The 22,007-nt window shown below is 42.8% G+C and overlaps 1 protein-coding gene across 1 annotated transcript in view; it reads right to left on the bottom strand.

The window, feature by feature from the left end:
• The window catches only part of RYR3 (ryanodine receptor 3), a 472,085-nt gene that overhangs the window by 237,240 nt on the left and 212,838 nt on the right, over window positions 1-22,007 (bottom strand). Inside the window, exons 11-14 of the mRNA XM_087815056.1 lie at window positions 17,940-18,014; window positions 15,688-15,844; window positions 8,982-9,155; window positions 5,245-5,366 (exon numbers count right to left, since the gene is read on the bottom strand). Of these exons, the coding sequence (XP_087671182.1) occupies window positions 5,245-5,366; window positions 8,982-9,155; window positions 15,688-15,844; window positions 17,940-18,014 (528 nt within the window). The remainder of the gene's footprint in view (window positions 1-5,244; window positions 5,367-8,981; window positions 9,156-15,687; window positions 15,845-17,939; window positions 18,015-22,007) is intronic.

Raw genomic sequence — 22,007 nt, 5'->3', positions numbered from 1 at the left:
CAACCAGAAGATACAAAAAAACTCTCAAACCTCAATGTGAAGACAAACAACCCAACTAAAAAATAGGCGAAAGACTTGATTGCATTTTACTAGAGAAGATATATGAATGGCTGATAAGCACATGAAAAGATGTTCAAAATCATTAGCCACCTTGGAAATGCAAATTAAAACCACAATAACATACCATTTCATATCCACTAGAATGATTATTACCAAAAGTCAGACAATAACAACCACAGGCAAGGATGCAGAGAAAATGGAACTTCATACATTTCTAAATGGAATGTCAAATGGTGTAGTCACTTTGGAAAACAAATTTTCAGTTTCTTAAAACTAAACATCTCCAAATATCCACTGATGGATGAATGGATAAACAAAACGTGGTGTTTATATACAATATAATAATTGTCGACCTTAAAAAGGAATGGAATTCTGACACATGCTACACTATGAACCTTAAAGACAGTTTTGTTAAGCAAATAAGCCAGACCAAGAAAGACAAATATTGTATGATTCCACTTATATGAGGTACTTACAATAAATTCATAGAAATAGAAAGCACTTTTTAAAAAATATATGTTTTTATTGACTTCAGAGAGAGGAAGGAAGAGGGATATATATATATATCTTCTGTATACACACACAATCATACATATACACACATATATACATTTATGTGTATATGTGTATCTATAACTATATCTGGTATACATACAAGAAGAATATTCTTCAGCAATACAAAAAAACAAAGCACCATTATGGGTTATAACAGACCAGGGATGAACCCTAAAAATGTAATGCTAAGTAAAAAGGCCCAATTCAAAACACCATATATTTTGTGATTCAGTTTATCAATTTAATGTATTAAGTTGAGACAGAAAGTAGACCATTGGTTGGCTAAGGCTGGGGGTGGCAATTGGCATAAACTGCAATGGACATAAGGAATTGTTTTGGGGTGATGGAAATGTTTAAAACTGAATTGCGGTGATGTTGTACAGTTCTGTAAATTTATTAAAATTCACTGCTTTGTACACTCAAAAGGATACATTTTATGATATGTAAATTATAACCCAATAAAGCTGTTTAAAAATAATTTTCTCATTGTCAGGCATTTAACTCCCACTTACTTTTTAAAAATAATAGCTTTACTGAAACATAATTCACATATCATACCATCATCTAAAGTGTGTAATTCAATGGTTTAGTGGATTTTAGTTAAATTTACAGAGTTGTGTAATCATCACCTCAATCAATTTGAGAACTTTTTCATCAGCTCCCCCCAAAATCCCATCAGAAGTCACTCCCCTAGTCTGTGATGACTACTCCTACACAACCACAAATCTACGTCCTTCCTCTCTCTCAAGATTTTTCTGTTCTGGACATTTCATATAAATGGGATCATACAACATGTGGTTGGTTGTGGCTGGCTTCTTTCACTTAGCATAGTGCTCTCAAGGTTCATCCATGCTGTAGTGCGTATCAGTCCTCCATTCCTTTTTATGGACAAATCATATTCCATTGTAAGGATATAGCCTGTCCATCAGTTGAATGTTTGGGTTGTTCCGACCTTTTGGCCATTATGAATAATGCTGCTTTGAACATTTGTGTACAAGTTTTTGCATGAACATGTGCTTCATATCTCTTGGGCATATACCTAGGAGTGAAACTGCGGGGTTATATGGTAACTCTCTGTTTAACCTTTTGAGGAGTTTCCAGACTGTATTCCAAAGTGGCTGTGACATTTTACATGCTCATCAGCAGTGTATGAAGGCTCCAATTTCTCCACATCCTGCCCCACACTTCTTATTAAGTCTTTTTTGATTAGAGCCATTCTACTGGGAATAAAGTGTTGTTATCTCTTTGTAGTTCTGATTTGCATTTTCCTGATGGCTAATGATGCTGAACATCTTTTCATATGCTTATTGGCCATTTGTATATCTTCTTCGGAGAAATGGCTATTTAGATCCTTTGCTCATTTTTAAATTGGTCCATTTGTCTTCTTAATGTTGAGTTGTGATAGTTCTTTAGTCTAGATACAAGTCCCTTATCAGATATACCATTTGCAAATAGTCTGTCCCATTATGTGGGTTGTTTTTCTTTCACTTTCTTGATGGCGCCCTTCACAGCAAAAAAGTTTATTTTGATAAACTCCAGTTCATTTATTATTTTGTTGCTTTTGTTTTCAGTATCATATTAAAGAAACCACTGCCTAGCTGAGGTTATAAAAATTTAAGCCTATGCGTTCTTTCCCAGGTTTTATAGTTTTAGGTCTTATAATTAGGTCTTTAATGCATTTTGAATTATTATTTTTTGTACATGTGTGAGGTAGAGGCCACTAACTTTTAAGAAAGATATAGGGGCAGAGGTTGAGAGAATTGGGGGCCAGATAAATAAAACTGTCTACCTCTGAAGTGATGGTTTTGGTAACAGTCCAGACTACATGAAAAGCTCATGTTTGTGTGTAGCTATCTTTTTTTGCCTATTCCAAGCCATTCATCCTTATACCCTTTCTTTGAAGAAGGGGAGCATGTCTGGATGTAATTCGGCATAGAAAGGAGGGAATATCTTGCTCGGGGATTGCAGGAAACCAGTGGCAGAGCCAAAAGCAAAGGATGGTTGACTTGCAGGCCTCAGTTCCATCCCCACTGCAGGAATACCTCTATGGTCTACTTTCTTTTCTCTAATTTAGTAACAGGATCCCTGAGTTTTGCTGGGTACATACCAACTCATCAGAGATTATATTTCTCGGCATCCCTGCAGCTAAGTATGGCCATGTGACTAAGTATTAGCCAACAGACTTCAAAATAAAGTGATCTGCTTTAGGGTCATATCTTTCAGAAAAGAAACTGTTTGCCCTCCCCTTTCTTTTTCTTCCACCTTTTGTAGGAGAGATCTCGGACACAGTGCTAGTACATGACTTTTGATCATGGAGATGAAGAAAACACAGGCCAGTGGCTGTCACCTGTGGCTGAATATTAGAATCACCTGGGGAGATTTAATTAAAAGCTGGTATTTGTTAATTCAAAAGACATATATATTCCACTGCAGTATTATTTACAATATCCAAGAGATGGAAACAACCTTAATAGTCCATCAATAGATGAATGGATAAAGAAGAAGTGGTACATATATCCAATGAAGTACTAACCATAAAAAATGGAATCTTGCCATTTGTGACAGCATGGATGGACCTAGAGAGTATTATGCTAAGTGAAATATGCCAGAGAAAGACAAATACCATATGATTTCACTTATATGTGGAATCTAATGAACAAAATAAACAAAATAGAAACAGACTCATAGATACAGAGAACAGATTGACAGCTGTGACAGGGGAGGAGTTTGGGGGGCTGGGTCAAAAAGGCGAGGGGATAAAAAACAACCTCAGACGCAGACAATAGTATGGTCATTCCCAGAGGGAAAGGGGGGGCCAGTGGAGGTAGAAGAGGGTAAAAGGGGGATAAATGGTGATGGAAGGAGACTTGACTTTGAGTGGTGAAGACACAATACAATATAGATGATGTATTATAGAGTTGTGAACCAGAAATCTATATAATTTCATAAACCAATGTTACCCCAAGGAATACCATAATTTGTTTTAAAAAGAAGAGATGGTAGATATATACAATGGAATATTACTCAGCCATAAAAAATGAAATCTTGCCATTTGTGAAAACATGGAAGGACCTAGAGCATATTATGCTAAATGAAATTAGTCAGACAGAGAAAGAACAATATTGAATGATTTCACTTATATATGGAATCTAAAAAAGAAACAAACAAAACAGAAACAAACTCATAAATACAGAGAAAAAACTGATGGTCACCAGATGGGAAGGGGTTGGGAGGCTGGCTGAAAAAGGTAAAAGGGATTAAAAAGTACAAATTGCCAGTTACAGAAAATAGTCACAGGGATGTCAAGTACAGCACAAGGAATACAGTCAATAATACTGTAATAACTATATCAGATGGTTACTAGACTTTTTAAATAATATAAATATCTAATCACTATGTTATACAGCTGAAACTAATATAATATTGTGTACTATAACTGAAAAATATTGTATGTCAACTATAATTGAAAAATAAATTTTAAAAAAATTCTAAAACAAAACAAAACTCTGGTGTTTGGATCTCAGCCCAAAGATTCTGATACAACTGGTTTGAGGTGCCACCTGAGGATCAGGGTGTTAAAAGCTCCACAGATGAATCTAACATGTGGCCAAGGTTAAGATCTCCACTCTGGGGCAGTGATCTGTAAACTTCAGCATGCAGCAGTATCAACTGGAGGGCCTACTCAAAACACAATTTTCTGGGGTACTACTCCCAGGTGTTCCATTTAGTAAGTCTGGGGTGAAACCTGAGAATCTGTATTTTTAACAAGTTCCTGGGTGATGCTGCTATGCTGGTCCAGGGACAAAAACCTGTAGGAGACCTCACAGCAGCAAGACAGAAGGAGCCTGAACCCCAGTAGCCAGATTATTTTCCTTAAAACACTCACCTACCCTGTAATATCACCTTAATGAGAAATAAAGTTTATCCTGAGCTGTAACAGCAGCTTAGCTCATATCCTAACACACATTCCTTGGATCACACTGTTTCAAAAGTAAGAAAAATAAAGGTATAATTTTTTTTTCTCATTTTATGCAAATTCACACGTAAAATCTCAACCCTCTTGGCTTTAGAGATATTTGCCTACAAGAGAAGGATGGCTCGGTAATTGGTGAACACAATCCACAGAGCTCTGTTTCGGCAGCATTGTTAAGGCCAGGGGATTATAATCCAAGCAGGCAGTTCAGTTACTTTTGCCATTTAAGTCCCAGTCATAGCTGGGTAACTCAAGGCTTCCAATGCGAATGCCCTTGGATGCAAACCACAGCAGTGATCCTGAAAGGTGCAGAAAGCCTTTCTAAATAGCAGAGAGGGAGTGGATGTGCCTTCTCTCTCCTCCCCTCTTCACACACTAATACAAAAGGGCCTCAGGGCACTGAAGTTATTTCACTTAATTTTCACAAGAAGACCTTGGGTATTCACGACACCAACCTGAAGAACCAGTGGGGCCTGGGCTCTTGTTGGGCAAAGAGCGAGGCTGGTAGGAGGTCACCCACATGGGGAATGTGTTTCAGTCCCAAGGTCTCTTTGGTAAAACTCTTTGCTAGTGTTTAACTATTTCTTGAAAACACTCACAGTGTTAAAGGAAGGTGGGCAGGTGGGACTGAGAGAGGGAGGAAGGAGCTCACGTACCTTATGAACTGGCTGAATAAGGCTGCTGTGTTCCGGATGATCCGAGCTGCCTGGGACTCCTCGCGCTGGCATCTCTGCAGTGTTAATCCGTCATCCATGTGGCCTTCCTGGTGGAGGATGACCTACAGAGCAAGGAACACCCGGTCCAGGTGACACACGACTCCACAGCTGGGCAGCCAACATTTCTTGCAGCATTTCCCTCCACCCTTGTGCGCCTTCTTTCTAACCAAGTTCCCTTGGGCCCATTTAGAAAATGGGACATTAACAAAGTTATTTTGCCCATATGCCCTAGTACTGACATATGAATCATCCTCGAGGCGCGATGCTTTGACGAAAATAAAATTTTATGTGCCACCGTGGTATGAATTACAATAAATTCCTTGGACCTAGATGGCCAATTTGAAAGGGTGAAAACATACTTTGTAATAGATTTTTCTCTTAAAGTGAACACAAAACCTTACTCTTGGCCATGGAAAAAATCATTTTTTTAGAGCCTTTTCCTTCAGAGATAAATTGAGGAAGAAGAAAGACATTAAAACAAAACCCTCTACTGGGATTAGGCTGGGAGTTTTCTCTTGAAGGAGAGGCTGGTAGGGTTAGCTCAGTGTTGAACTGGGGGAGCAGCTCAAGGCGGTAGTTGGCTTCTCAGGGAGGCTAGAGAGGTTTGAAAGCACAGGCTCTGGTACCAGCAAGCTGAGTTCTAGTCCTGCGATGCACTTCCCAGCTGTGTGACCTCAGGCAAGTTACTTAACCTCTCTGCTTCAACTTCACTGTCTGCAAATGAACTTATCTTAAAGGGTTGTTTGGAAGATGAGACAATTTACATGTAAATCATTTAGCATGTTTCCTAGAATATGAGGTACTCAATGTTTGTTATAAGGGGCAGTATATTGCTAATCTCAGATCAGTTGCCTGGACTGACCACCAATGACATCAGGATGCAATTTTTGGGTGGGGCTAGCAGCTTCTGGTATGGAGGTTTTCCCCTTAAAAGGGCTGAGTATGTGCAGATATTAACTGGGATGGTTTGACTCTAGTTCAAATCAGAGTCAAATCTGATTTAAGTTCCTGGCATGGTTTCCTCTTGATGTAAGTGAAGGGAGACCATTTGTAGGCCCCGGGTGATTGAAGGTGGTGGTGGTCAGTCGGTCTACATGGCAAATACATAAAACATACAACTTTAGAAAGTATCTTTAGAATAAGTATTTTGGGGCTTTACTATTCTTAGCACAAAGAAACAACGTGTTTTCCTTTCCACGTGAAAATCTCTTCCTAATTTTTTTCTCTTCTAAAGATATGTCCCAATATAACGAATTCACACAGGAAGTAGAATGTTAGCTTGCAAGAGTTTATGTTCATTTTTGAAAAAAGGCTTCACATCCCATCCACATACCGTAGTTTAAGCGTCAGCAAAGGATGCCCTTACCATTGGAGTCACCGTTTCGAAGCACTACTTTGCCAGAACTTCCCAGCAACTGGTTAACAACGCTGCATTTAGATTTGACAAAACATTGCCACTAGGTTGGTTCTGGCTTCATTCCCAGCTTTCTGGTCCCTAAAGACCCAAATCCTTAGGTTTTGCTTGTTCATGTAACACATTCAAACTGACCAGCCAAATAAGAAAGTAATGAAAAATGGGGAAATGCAGCTGTTAGAATATTGCGGTTATGTCCCCACTGATCTCTGCGGCCCAGCTCCTAAGGCCCTTTTTTCTGGGAGGAATTCCAGAGCACAAGCCTGAGGTAGGAATGTTAAAGACGATACTTCCTTTAAGGTGTTACCCTTCATTAGGTTTTTCACTGTGTCTGTTCACCATTGGTTTTCCTAAGTTCCTGCTTAGTTTGTTTCATGAAATGCTTAACACAGGTTTGGACATCCTTTGAATTTTTAGAGGGAAACTTCGCCTGCTCCTCACGAAACAGAGCAGGGCAGCCCTGTCAAGGGCTGAGCATTCAACACCACTTAGGGAGTTTCGGAAAACACCTCCCAAGTTCGCATGCACACTTCAGCAATAGGTGGACCTAGGGGACCACGGTTCTGCAAGAGAAAGGCAGAGACAGGCACAGTAATTCAACACCACAAACTGGGGTCTCTCCTAGTTGATAGGGTCTGTTGAGTAGGTCCCCTCCCAGCCAGAGTTACAGCTAAGACCCACAGATTCCACTCGCTTTAAATGTCATTATTACCTTAGTAGGTATGAAAAACTGTGTGGAAGCTCTAGATAATATTATCACACTCATAAAGGATTTCATTTTTTTCTGTTAGGCTGGTAGGATAGGTGATGGGTTTTTAATTTATTTTCAATTTGCCCTTATTTCTAGGGAATAGTCCTTATTCCTGGGGCAGAACCCTTTTGGGGTTTGAGGGACCCTGAACCCCAACCTCTGTCTCCCTAGTACTGTCACACGGCCCACATCTCTGCTTCGCTCTTCTCCCTCACAGTTTCCACTTTCTGCTTGCTGTTTTAGCTCACAGCCCATCCACGGGCAGCTCGAGATCCCAGAGCAAACTGCGGGTAGAATTTCAAGTTCACGTTTCCACAGTTCCCTCCATGCTGGAATCCTGGCCCCTCAAGTCACAGAAACCTTGGCTGACCTGATCTCTAACCTGTCTCCCCAGCCCAGTGAAGCTGAAGCTAGCACACGTCCCCATTCTTTGGGGCTGCAACTCAGCAGATATGCTGGGGGAAGCGATGACAGCTGGGACTCACCTTAGTGCACCTACCTTCTAATTGGGATCTTTAGGGCTCATGTCCTGGGTGCTCTGGTAGTTGAAACCTTCCAATGGGTCACTTGGAAGGTTGTGTGTGTGTTTTCCCAGCCTTTTTAATTGTTTGCAGAGGAAGGGTTTGGGCTCATATAAGCTGGTCTGTGTGGCCTCTTATTTATTCTATTTTCTATCTCCTTTTCATAATTTTATTTTCCATTTTCTGGATATTTTCCTGGTATGTTTTGCTTTACACAAAAGCAAGCTATTACCTCATGGTTTGCTCCAAATCTCCCTTCTTACCATCACCAGCCCTCTGGGAAACTTTCATCTCCACACTGGCTGGGATACCTGCCTAATCTGTACGCCTCCTAGAACCTCATCTGGGACTCCCTGACTACCCCAACTGTGTTTTGTGAGGGTTTTCCAAGAAAAGACAAAGCCTCACCCCCCTGGCATCAATTTTATGGTTCCCATCAAAAGAAACTCTCTTATGGCAATTGACTTTCTGGTAAAAAGATGCTGTGTGCGTCCCAGCCAGTTTCCCATGATAACAGGCCGTGATGGACCATTCAAATCTGGATACATTCTCTGTGGAAGCAGCATCATTCCACAATGTCTCTTCTCTCCGCATGTTGGTTCCTGTGGGCTTGTTACCATGCAATCTGCTTTTTCTCTGTAGAGATTCTATTTGGTCTCTATATTATGAAAACTGCACAGTAACTCAATGATCCGCTTAAACAGAGGGAGCAATGGTGTGGTTAATCCCCAAACACTTTACCACCAAAAGTCATTTAGTGCAGGTCTTAGAGTCCATTGAACAAATTCTGCCCCCTCCTCACATATTTGCCATCTATTTAACTTTTTTTGCACTGAATTTGAGGTCAAAGTACAAACTTAGGCTGTATGATCTATTCCAGAACAGTAACTAAACATACATCACGCCCACCTAATTCTCCCAATCACGTCTCCTGCCCAGTTGCCTTCACCTCAGTGTAAAACCATTCTGGAAAGCCTTTCTGACTCCTCACCTTTCTTTTCAGGGGTCCCAGGCGGGATGTCTTAGCGTCTTGTGCTTTGTAGGTCACCCACAGACCACTGGCTACATGCTGGACGAAGCAGACAGAATCTCCATACTTGATTTCAGGGACTCCCATGCCTTCTATATCTCTTTTGTGACTGGAATCCAATTTCTCCTTGATTTCCTATTTCACAGAAAATGAAAAGAAACAAATGCAAGCATGTCTGATTAAACAGGAATGTAACAGAAAACAAATCACCCATGCTGAATTTGTAAGCCAGGGAACTGATTACCAACATAATCACAATGTGTCCATCTAAGCCAGGCTTTCAGTGAGGCCTGCTTTCCCTATCTGCTGTTAATTGTAAAATCAATGGATTTCAGGTTTGGCTACTTTAATGATTATTTAATTTAAGTCCCTGGGAAAAGGAGACAGCTGGTAAGTCTCTCTTTGGTTCTGATTTTATATAATTTTCAGTTATATTTTCTACTTTTCTCATCCTGACTTACCTTAATAATTAACTCTTTATTGGCCAATTAACTTATTTTCAGCAAGTTTTGTATCTTCCATAATTCTAATGGCTTCAGGGATTTTAAATATATCTTCAAAAAATCAGTTATAGAAGTCAGCAGGGAACACAGACTCTTCGAGCAGGTAGGGGGTTACTGTGCCTTAAGTCTAATGCACAATTGTCATGTTCGCCTCCAATGGCCTCCTCGGTTGTGTGTTGCAGTCATGGGTTTCATCTTCCATTGACACAGTTTCACTAAACTTATGAAAAAAGGAGCTACTGTGCATCAGGGGTCCCCTTGGTGACAACCTGAGGTGCTTGTCGCAGAATGAGTCAGGAAGTAGACCCAGGCATGGCAAGTCTGTCCCCTCCTCATCAATCAGGGCCTGTGTGGTTCTACTCTATTTCCATTTCTTCTTGGCATCTGTGTTAAATTTCTCATTTGTAAAAGCCATGAGGCAGCATTTTTATTTTTTTACAGAATAAAAAATGTAGTGTGCTGTTCCCTCTGCTCTCATTCTTAATGATAGAACAATAGTAACATATGTATTGAGCTCTTACCATGGGCAAGGCAGTGTTCTAAATTCTTTACATACAGTAACTCTTCATAGCAGCCTCTGTTGTAGCTACAAATAATATCCCATTTTTACAGAGGAGAAAATAAAGGTAAATCATTTGCTCAAGGTCACCTAATAAGTAGTGAAAGGGCCAAGATTTAAATCAGGAAGTCTAGCTCCAGAGACTGTGCTCTTTCCCACTGCTCTAAACTCCTACTCATCCTTCAACACCCCGCTCAGATGCCACCTTCTCTGTGAAGGCAGAGTTGGTCTATCCTTCTGTATTTCCCCAACACAGTCTCATTCCTCTACTGAGCAATTAGCAACTCTAATTGTAAATGTGCTTGTTTATATGACACTTTCCACTTGCCAGGCTATAAAAGAATCGAGGGGCATGGGCCAGATTTAAATTAATTTTGGATTCCTAGCCCAGAAAATCCACCACCTATCACTTAATAAACATATATTGAAGGAAAAAATAAATATATATGTAATTTTTTCTTTCAAATATATTTTTCATTTTAGACCTTATTTCTTTCCCTTCAAACCTTCACAAAAGTAAAATTAGTTATTTTGCACATATTTGCAGGATCATTTTGAGCAATGTTAACACTTCCCAAGAAATTCTTATTTTAAATGTATGTTGAAACACTGGCTGGATTGTTAAATATGACTTGTTTCTCAACATAAATATTTCCAAAGGAACTTATTTCTGATTTTATTCCTGCTTTCCAATAAAAAAAGCCAATGGGAAAATAGAATTTGATATATCAGGATTTCTTTACAGGCAAGTTGTTAAGTGCATTTATTCTAAAAACACACACAAGAACAAAACAATGAATACTTGATTTTCACTTCAGAAATACCCATAATTCTGTAGACACTCAGGCCAGTAACACACTTAAATATGTCAACTTTTCAACTCTAGCCTGTTCTGTAACCACAGGCAGTACAGCAAAATAAAAACAATACACAGTACAACAGGGAAATATAAATAATTACACCAGTCATGAAGAGCTCACAGTTAACATACTGGATGCTCCCAAACTATCCATGATGATGGACGTTTCATTTATTTTTTTCGCTTTTCATTTATTTAAATATGACTTTGCCGAAGGGGGAAAAAAATCTAGGATCTATTTTTCTAGAGTCTCTGAACTAAATAGATCATTACTGTTTATAGGATAGAGTGTCTCTCTGTGTCTTTGCTTTTACAAAATAGCATCAACTCCCAAAATTCTATGAGAGTCACTGCAGTGGCTGCTTCTAATTTAATAGCGTAGGAGCAACAACAGCAACAAAATCCTAGGCATACAGACAAACCAACTCCCTCCCCTGTCCTCGTCAGTCGATCCCTACAGTCACCGTGGGGCCGGCTGCACTGCTGGCGTTGCATGCACAGGGAACAGACTCCCAGGTCACCCTCCTGGGCTCGTCGGACCTGCACAACAATCCTTCAAGACACAGTTCTTCGCCCCCATGTTTTATAAGGGACATGAAGGCTGAACAGCAAATGGCAGAAACAAAATTCACACCCAGGTTTGTCCTACTTCAAAGCCCATGGTTTTCCTTGACTGCTTATCTGGTCCACTTCGAACAATAAAATCTTGGGGAAGCATCAATTCGAGTTTTTACAATTCTTTGTAGAGTTATTTAAAATAAAACTTCAGGAAGCGGTGCTGTCTCTCTAGATGTCCGAGTCTTAAGGTAAATTTTTTCCCCTCTCCCTCCGTCTTTTGTTCCGTGCCCCTTCCCCAAATGACAGGGTGGTGAGGGAGTGGAGCAGGCCAGGACCTGGCACGAAGAGCGCTACTTCGGCACCGATCTTTCCACTGCGGGGTGCGCGGTGGGCCTGCAGGTCAAAGGGCGCCTGAGGATCCAGTCTGCGGGGTGCTTTGCACACCCAGCAGAGAGGGCAGCGGGCGGTTTCTAAAAGGCTGGCAGGGAAGGCAGGTTTGGCCAAGAACACAGTGTTCAGCACATAGTAGATATCTGGTAAACACTGACTGCATAGAATTTCAGGCTTTTATACACGGAGGGAAAATGTCCCCTAATCGGGAACAGTGATAACTGTATGCATTTATGCAATCAAGTAGGCAAAATCTGAGATTCTATCTCAATCATTTATTTAAGCCTGGCTTGAACATTAATTTACCCTTTTCTGAAATGAATTCGGTGTTGTAAACTGATGTTGAGACATGCCATCTAAACAGACAGTGTTGTCACAGATCACGTTATCTGACACCCCCCTGGGGAACGGCCTCGCAGTGTCAAGAGCATGGGAAATGATGTGTAATCAAGTTCATAGAAATGTGACATAGATGTTCAAAATAATAAATCTCTCTCCTTGAGTGTTTACAGGGAGGGTGTTATGACCCAAAATGATTACACCACGATGACAGAATACTTTTATGAAGATGGTGGGGATTAGAACACAATGGATTTCACTCTGTATTTTAGTGCGTGATCATGAGTCCCTTCAGCAAGCAGTTTTCAAACATACTGCAGGCTACACACTCTGCTGGGAGCCGGTGTTGGAACTAAGGGGGAGGCATGTGTGGTCTTGTCACCCGGGGCTCCTGGTCGAGCTAGTGAATGGGGACCATGAACAGGGCGCACTGGAGGACAGTGGAAGAGCTTTCCTCCTGCAAAAGGCATCTGACCCTCATCTGAGGAGTTCACTCACGAAGGTGTGTGGAGGGGTAGAAGGTGTTTTAGGTACAGGGTTAGCGGTGAGAAAAGTGAGCCTGTTGAAGACTGCAAATATTTAGTATGCTAGGGCTCAAGGCGACGGTGAGCGAGTGGCTACAGACATGATGGAAGGGCAGGCAGAGATCAGATCTTAATCTTCTGCGATAGACTTCAAAGGAGGTGCAACTCGATTAAGATCAAGGTGTCGCACAGAGCAGATGAGGGTCCAGGCCAGACCTAGGTGGCTGGAGGCCACTATCTCCTCCCACCCCCCTTCCGGATTACAGGAATAGTATGTGGCGCTGCAGTCTGGAGGTGACAATACCTCCCAGACCTCAGGTCTGATTTGGATCATCCTGCTGACGGACAGGGGACAAAATCTGGACCAGAGTCACGTTCCGCTCATTACTCTGTACAGGGCGGGGCAAAAGCAGGCTTACAGCTGTGAGTATGCGAAACACAGAGTTGTTTCTTGCATCATTATTTATTAATTATTGTGTTCTTTTCCATACAAACAATTCTAAACCTCCTTTTGCCCACCCTGTGTGTTTTACACAGCTTGCTCAGAGACCTCAGTTTGATTCCCTCTGAGCGAGACCAGGCCAGTGACTGTAGCAGCTGCTTGGCCTTGTTCACCTTCCATTAAGGCCCAGTCACACCCTTGCTCAAGGTTCGCAGGGCACCTGCCATCTTCCTCTTAAAGGGAGCTTTCTAAGGATTTGAACACACACTTGCAGCTGTTCCAAGGTCCCTGATTTAGTACTTATAGCTGTCACAGGCTAACACAACCTGACAGGGAGCACGGAGTGGGAAGCCCATCGTTGCCAAATGACTCACTGCCCAGCTAACCTAGTGTCCTCCCCGAACACACGGGAGTCTCTTTTCTGCCTTCTAGATTCTCCAACATACAGAGAGGGTCAGAAGAATACCCCGCCTGACCCCATCAACAAAGGCAAAAATGCACCCTAGCTCTGCCTCCCGGCTTGTCCGCGGAGTGCCCCCAACCCCTGTGCCACCACCCAGACCCCCAAGTGCTCTCTCACCATCACCTGCTCTATCACGGAACACCTGCAACAGGCAAGGGCAGGCAAGAGCTGGCAAGACGGCTCCATGCCCTTGCACGACTGAAAAATTGGGTCACGATTTCTTTCTGCTGGGGAACATCACTATTCCCCAGCGAGGGAAGCGCGCTGGAGAGCCCACTTGAAGAGAGCCCGCACCAAGTGAGGTAAGAACACATTTACTAAGGAGGAATCTGGAGGCCGCGAGAAATCGAGGCATCTCTAGTGTTCTTCTCCGAGAGCTCTTTGCATGGTGCATGGCAGGACTGTGTGTTCCCCACACGTTCTCTCTCTGTGTGTAGCTTCACAGCTAATGTTCCGCTCACAGTGTCCCAAGGAAGCCCCAATCTCCTGTGGGAACACAGCCCCATCTTGGCCTGCAGAGCCTAGGCCATTTTAACTTCAGCTCCTTTCAAATTAGAATGAAGCACAGCTGGGCTGAATACTGCTGTACGGAGGGTTATTTAAAACCTCTAGGATAGTAACTCCAATAAAATACAACCACATTGCCAAGTGTCTAGGACGATGTGACTCCTGGGTGACTTTTACATCCAGCTCTGCTATGCTGGCAGCACCCATGGTACCTCGGTGACTTTCAGCCATCAGCTGCTTGTCTCCCTGTGCATAGAAGTGGAGGGACTTGGGACAATAGGCAATGAGCCTTCTGAGGGTAAAATATGCTCATAGGCCAGAAGTGGTGCCAAGTGGAAGGAGTGTTATAAGGACTCTCTATGGTGCTCTGAGCTTTTCTGGATCTCCCCAGAGACCAGGGCATAGCGCTGAGCCATGCTCCATGAGGCTGAGCCAAGAAAGGAGTGGAATGGAAGAGTTCCTTTGCAACAGCATCTCGCCAGCTGCCTGGAGGGCCACTGGATTAATCTGCTGTCAGAAGAGGAGCCCCCTTCTGAAACGGTAAAGACCTCAATGTCAGCACATCTAGAGTGGGCTGAGGCGGCTGGGGCAGGGTGTTCACATAAGAAAAAAGCTAAGCTGCTGTTCTTAGAAAGGCATTTACTTGGACATCAGCCATGATGAGTCAGTTCTTGTTTTCCATGCCCCTCACCTCCCTTTGCCCACTCTCATTCCTGACAACCCACGTCCAGTTGTCTCTTAGGGGGAGAGTGTGATCTTGTTAGTCTCTGTTCTTAGGACCTTTCCATCGCTTTGCTTCATTGATTCTTTTAGCAAACTGTACTGCCCTAAAACACTTCCTGGAGGCCAAAATGTTTTATTACGCAGATATAAATTTGACTTTAAAATCCTGATTGTGCTGGGCATCTTTAAAAACAAACAAACAAAAGTGAGAGTAGCATGAAAGGGATGTTCTTAGGCAACCAGAATGAAGTCAAGGAACCAACACGCCACTGAAACAGCAGAAAATGAAGGTGATGCTGGTGGGGAATTTAGGGTGGGAAGCTCACAGTTCTTTTACTATCTGAAATACTGTATGGAAAAAGCCTAACTCTGATATAGTGACATTTTAGGGAGAAAAACCTATATGCCAGAGAGGTCTGCAGCCTAAAAAGACTATAGGACTATAGAATGAGGGAAAAAGGAATCTAAGCCCCCTGCTCAAAAACCACTTACAATTAAGTATTAAACAATGTTTCCATTAGCCTCTGAGCAACAATGTCCATTCCTGTGATCCTTTTGTCAGGTTTTTCACTCTCCTTTAACGTCTCTCTCACTTAAGATGTCATCTTTCATCTAAGATACTCATTCCTCTATGACCTCAATTCAACAGGTAGAGTAAGGAGGTGATTATCATAGGTTTAATTTCCAAATGCTGCTTGTTCCAGCCTACTTTCTTTGCAGTCATAATTCTACTTGGAGGTTTCATAGCTTTGGCTTTTAGAACAAGGTCAAAGTCCATTTCGTGAGACCTCAGACCTTACCTTTGATGCCCTGAAAGAGAAGGCTGTGGACTTGGTGTCTGACTTTCCCCGGTCTTGCAGCATAAGGCCTTGGTCCTCGGTCAAGGCCAGGTAGTGGCCTGTGGTGAGATGCCGCAGCCGGAAAGCCTGGCCCCATCTGATGTTACTGCCGCTCCAGCTGGGCAGATGAAACGGACAAGAAATTGCATTTACACAAAAATATTTATCCTGTGCTCTCATACACATGCTAGCAGACTTACAACCCTTCTGGCGGTCATCCCCTAAGGGACAGAGCACCAGTCACCCGGTTTGCTCTAGGATTTCCTGTCTTCATAAAACAAAGCATAGTGCTCTCTTGTGACCTCCCTTAAACACCAACAAGGAACATGATCCTGGTGGCAGGGCAAAAGTTTAATGTAACTGGAAGTTCCAAGCTTCCAATTTTTCCTTCACTCTACTGAAGTAACTTAATGCAAAAACAAACAAACAAAAGACTACAAACGAAAACATGAAAAGAATGGGAAGGTTGCCTTTTATCTTCAAGAGAAATAGTAAAAATATTTGTGCAGCTTACACTTGCCAGAGATAGGGAGAAAATAAAGAAGCCTGATAAATAAAATAATATTATGGTATATTAGAAGGCAATAAATTTTATGGGAGAAGAGTAAAGATGATTGATATAAGAAAGGTCCCATATTGAATGATAACCTTTATATGGTCCTACATCAAAAGTTTGGCATTCAACAAAAGTTACAGCAAGTGTCAGGGAGAAGTTATCCACTGAATAACCTGTAATATATTTAACTTTTAAGTTAGAATAAAATGTTTAAGAGAGACAGATGCCAAAATTTAAAGTAACTCTTCTCTTTATGCAACTCTTTGCAGCACAAGTAAATTCAAATTACATTGTTAAAAGGCTTCATGTTTAGCATGCTGGGGAAATAAACAACTGTTACTAGAACTCTATAGACATACTTACTTTGACTTTTATTTTATTTATTTTTTAAAAAATATTTTTATTGATTTCAGAGAGAGGAATGGAAAGGGAGAGAGAGAGAGAGACGGAAACATCAATGATGAGAGTCATTGATCGGCTGCCTCCTGCACGCCCCCTGCTGGGGATCGAGCCTGAAACCTGGGCATGTGCCCTGACCGGAATCAAACCGTGATCTTCTGGATCCTAGGTCGATGCTCAACCTCTGAACCACGCCCGGTCGGGCCTTACTTTGACTTTTATAACAGTCCATTAAGTAAGAACCATGGGCTAATATCCTGAGAACAAGAGTATAACTTTGATCAGGGCTGGAAAAAGAATGTAAATGCCTCAAGCCAGATAACAAGTAGGTGCTCCTTAAAACCAGTATTCCTTACGCCAGCAGCCTCCAGAGTTTCCCAGTAAAAATCTGAATGCATGTATGTGTGTGCATATAAGAGAAGTTGTAATATTTTCTTCTGATCTCTAATGAATTATTACGAGAACGCTTCACGAGAAAGGCTTTTACTCTGAACATGTTCAGGGGGAGAGTGAGCAGAGAGCCAGAGAGAAAGTTAGGGAGGGAGCACCCAGGTGGCAACAGTGGCCCTCCTCTCTTTCCCCAAGCAGTTTCTCTCTCGCCTTACTTGCAGCTCCTCTCAGCAAAATCAAGGTCCACAGCTTAACTGGATCCCCTTCAGTACCCTGATGTTTAGAGACCACGCGTTTTTACTCAAGCCTACGGCTCCAAAGTCTCAGCCTCCTGCTCCCTCCGTGCAGGTGCAACACTGTTTCTGACCAGTTCTGGTAACTACTGTTTCTTCACAGCTAAGCTCCCAGCAATGTTTTAGTTTTCCCTACCCCACGCCTTCAAAGCCACCACTCTGTCATTTAAAGCCAACCTTCCACTGGAGCCAACAAAGCTACTGAAACGAAGACGACTCATCTGGATTCTAGAGACTCTGTTTAAGAAAACAAACAGGAGCAGAGTGCTGATGGCCCTCGGCAGGCAGTTCTGAGGTTGCCTTTTGTAACCCAGCCGCCGCAAGGGTGGCAGGCAGGAGCCGTCCGGCTTCAAAATCAAAACAGAGGTGTTGGAAATCATGTGTGTGTGTGCGCACGCACGTGTGCGTGTGTGTTGTTCTTTAAATAAAAAGTTACAGAAATTTCAGATTTAGCTGTGGGCCAAGAACTTTTGAGAGCTTGCCAGGTGATAGGGAACAATGAAATATTTAAGAGAATGGACTGTGCCGGAAAGGTAAATAATCTTGAAAAGAGCACCACCCTGACCCTCCATTACCTTATCCGTAGGGGTTCCACTCTCCACAGAGATCTGGCTCGTGTCCCAGCTCCCCCAGCTTCGTAGAATATCCTCCTGTGAGCAGAGCTGGAGATTAGTTTCCGTAGGACACTGAGCAGCACTGGGCAGCTCCCTGCAGGGGCTGCTCAAACACGGCTGTTTGTCTAAGTCAGCAAAGCGAAAATCAAGAGTCAAAGGGAGACACACTTTCCCCGTGTCTCTCACGAGGGGAAAAAAGTGCCTAAGGTGAGGGGACTGCTTGCCACATACATCCCGTGGACTCTCACAGACCACCAGGTGTGCAATGAAGAAGATCGTCTCCATTTCCACGTCAGGAGTCAAAACAGCCCAACGTGGTCAGGCCAGACGCTGAACGCTCTAGTTCTTTCACTTAAGTGCCTTGATGTTTGACACCTTTTAAAATGTATCCGCACTTTTGAAACATGTATGCAGTAGAGTGTGAATTCATTTCCACTGTTCTAGGAAGCTTGGAACAAAGCTTTAATGTCTATAATGTTCATGATTTTATGACTGTGCTGTTCTCTCTTTTCCTGCAATAACTTAGGCTTGTAATGTGTTTTCAGATAAAATGTTGATTTTGGAATAATTTCAGATTTACAAAAAAGTTGCAAGGATAGTACAGAGCACTCTTGTGTAGTCTCACTCAGTTTCCCTTAATGGTATCATCCGACATGACAGTGGTACTGTGTCAAAACTAAGAAACCAGCGTCGGTACATCACTACTAGCTACACCTGAGACTTTATTTTGATTTCACCGGTTTCTCCATTAAATTTTTTCCTGTTTCAGGATTCAATCCAGGACACCACAATGCACTTAGCTGTCAGTCTCCCCTGTTTCCTCTGGTCTGTTACAACTTCTTAGTCTTTCCTTGTTTTCCATGACCGACAGTTTTGAGGAGTACTGGTCAGGTATTCTGTAAAATGTCCCTCGATTTGAGTTTGCCTGATGTTTATCTGACGATTAGCAAAGTCTGCTTTTTAATCTGTATGATAGGGACCAACCTACCTATATCACAGATTACGAAGAATTCTAGCTGTCCCTGGATGATCTGGTATTCTAAATCCGGACACTTTTTGAGAATCTCATGACCTTAGGATAAGGCTGATCACTTAACTGCATTTTAATTCACTAAGTTAAATCCTTTCTCTACCACAGAGGATTTGTATATATCACAACTGAATCACTGAAGCCCCAAAAGAACCTTGGTTTAGGTTTTTGAAATAATAGGTAACCAATAGAAAAGAAGAAATGTGCAATTATTTTTTTCCCCCCTCTAAAGTAGTAGTATAATTATGAGATAGCTAAAATACGAGGTGTGGGAGTCGGGCAGACCTGAGTTTGAATCTGTTTGCTGTGTGACCTTGGTCAAGTCCCTTCAGCTCTCAGTGTGTCCATTTCCTCATCTGTGAAGTCTAATGAGGGTACATAAATCACAGAACAGTTGTGAGAATGTAACATATTTTTAGTAATCAATGTGCCAAAAGATGCTCCCAAATACTACGCATTGTGGATTAATCCAATTTTTGTTTAAATATAGATGTTTACACATCCATAGAAAAACACATTTAATGGTACAGAAATTCAACGAAAAACTCTATTAACAATGGTTACCTCTGGGTGGTGGGATGACAGAAGACATTATAAATCTTTTTCAAATGTGCACATTATCGGGAAATACATGGACAGTATTAGGAAAGAAATCCGACATTACTTTACTGCTCTGACACCCCAGGTCACCCCTGAACCATGCCTAGCACAGTAATGATACTGCACTAACCTCCTCGCCACGCAGGAAAATGGGCTGGATTTTCACCGATGCTGCTCCCTCCTCAGTGAGGGCGGGAGGGATCTCTGGGGAGAGGACAGACGGAGCGGCCCTAGGTTGCGGGATTAGGGAACGCTCTCCCCCGAACATCTAAAGAATTCTGGAAGGTCTGTCCTTCCCACCTAGGAAATGCAGGCGGCTTCTTCCATTTACTCTCTCAAGGTTACCGAGGTTGAAACAACCTGTTCCTATTCTCTAAAACGCCTACCCAAGGAGAGGAGGAGAGTGGGTGGTAAGCTGAGGTGCTTTGAAAGCTTGCTGACAGCTTAGCCTTGACTTCAACGGCTTCCGTGGCTCACCCCAGGGGGCCTGACAAGCCAGAGGCAGAGCCGAGGATCAGAGCTCAGCAAGCTGCACTGATGGGGGTTTGTGCCCTGGGAGACCAGGAGGCCTCTCTATCCAGCCTTGCTGCTCCCAGGCTCCCTCCCCTTCGAGGGCACAGAAACGACTTCCTCCTGAAAGTCGGCCCGTTGCGGTGGAATCGCTTGCACGGGGTCTTTTAGTGGGTTCTCTTCCCCTAGTCCTTTGTGACTCCCAGATTTCAGCATTCCTGGCCAGCCGGGCAGTTCTGAGGACGTGCCTAAGGACATAAGACAACCGCGAGGCCTATCACTCACCTACCCAGACATCAGATATTGCTGCCGAGGAATCTGCTCTAAGGGACCAGCCGACACAAACCTTCAGGTTCCAGGTTAATAAAGAGCTGCTTACTCACCCCAGTCTCAACTCAACCCTTCGTACTTCTTTACAGAGGATTGGATTAAGCATTCTTAATCTATGCATTTCTTTTTTTCAAAATACAAATTAGATCCCGTGGAATCCTCGGCCAAGGGAGGGCCACCTTCGCTCTCGATTCAACGAAGGCTGCACGCCTGCTTCAGGGGGCCCGCTGGCGAATTCCTTCCCGTCTGTTTCCCTCTCCCCAGCACTTCCTTTCAAACGCCTGTCCAGCCTTTTCTTTCTGTCAGGATCTTGTTGAACCACCTGCAGGAATGTCCACCAGAGGCCGAGCCTCTCCAAGCAGCAGAGTTTCTACACAGGCTGCTGCCCATATGGCTCTAAATTTAATGACAGGGCCAGGGGGCAGGGGGTAAAGGGCCTTGTGCAAGGTTAGTATTTCATTTCCCCCAAATTCCTATTCTTAAAGGGAGAGCAGGTATGAGAAGAAAGAACCCGTGAGTTCTGATGTATTCTATCTCAGATGCAACTCTGTAAAACTCACCCACAAAACCTCTTCATCCACCTGCAAACCTTCCCCTGATGCAGCGCAATAAAATATTAACGAGACAGTACGTGGGCTACTGCATCATTCACTGTTTAAAGAAAAGGGAAAGAAAACTGCAACTGAACAGGATCACGGGACATTGGGTAGAGCACGGAATCCTGACTTCTAAGGGAAATCGAGTTTGCCTAACCACTGGACCAGTGCCAGGAGGCAGTGAGTGAATCAATCAGGCATTTGCCATAGGTCTGGGCTTTGTGTGCGCTAGACACTGCTCTGGTTCCCATGTCACATCTGGCTCCCAAGAGGGGATATTCAGAGGACAGACTAAGAGGAGACTCAGAACAATAAGGGATACATACTGCCAATGGATGGTGTCCAAGATGTACAATAATATGTTCCAGTTCTTTGCCTCCAGGGGTTCTGTAGTGCATCAAATAAGGAACAAGCCCTGGACAGAGTCAGCAGCTCTCCTCCTAGGCTCCCATCTACCATCAACCAGTGTGCGACCTTTGGGTAGGAGCCTGACCTAGATGATTTCTAAGTTGTGTGCGTGGATGTGGTCCATGTTTCTAATAAAGTGAAAGAGACAGTGAACACGGTCTTTTTCAAATGCACTAGCACATGTATTACCGCTAGGATACCAGAATCGATGCCATCCCAAATTCAGTCTAATTTGGGTCTGAAATTTGATTTTTAAAAATATATGTATATAAGATTTCCTTAGTTGTAGGGGCCAAGCTCTTTATGCTCTACTCCTCTGATGACAAGCAGAATACTAAAGCATCCTTCAGTGTGAATCTAAGAACTGTATTAATAGCTTCCATCTTTGGGTTTGGATTCCTGAAAAATATTCACTGTATGGTCAACCAGGAGACCAAAGATAGCATCACCCTCAGCAGCACCATCTAAGTGTTGCCCTTGGCACAATTCCCTGCTAAATCTAGCTTCTTCTGGATACTGACATTTGGTTCCTCCAATCCTATTTGGTAATAAGCA

This window comes from Miniopterus natalensis, chromosome 1 (assembly GCF_054644295.1).
Source record: "Miniopterus natalensis isolate mMinNat1 chromosome 1, mMinNat1.hap1, whole genome shotgun sequence".
Lineage (NCBI taxonomy): Eukaryota > Metazoa > Chordata > Mammalia > Chiroptera > Miniopteridae > Miniopterus > Miniopterus natalensis.
The sequence above is the reverse complement of the archived record's forward strand: the minus strand, read 5'-3'. Positions and strand labels throughout refer to the sequence as shown.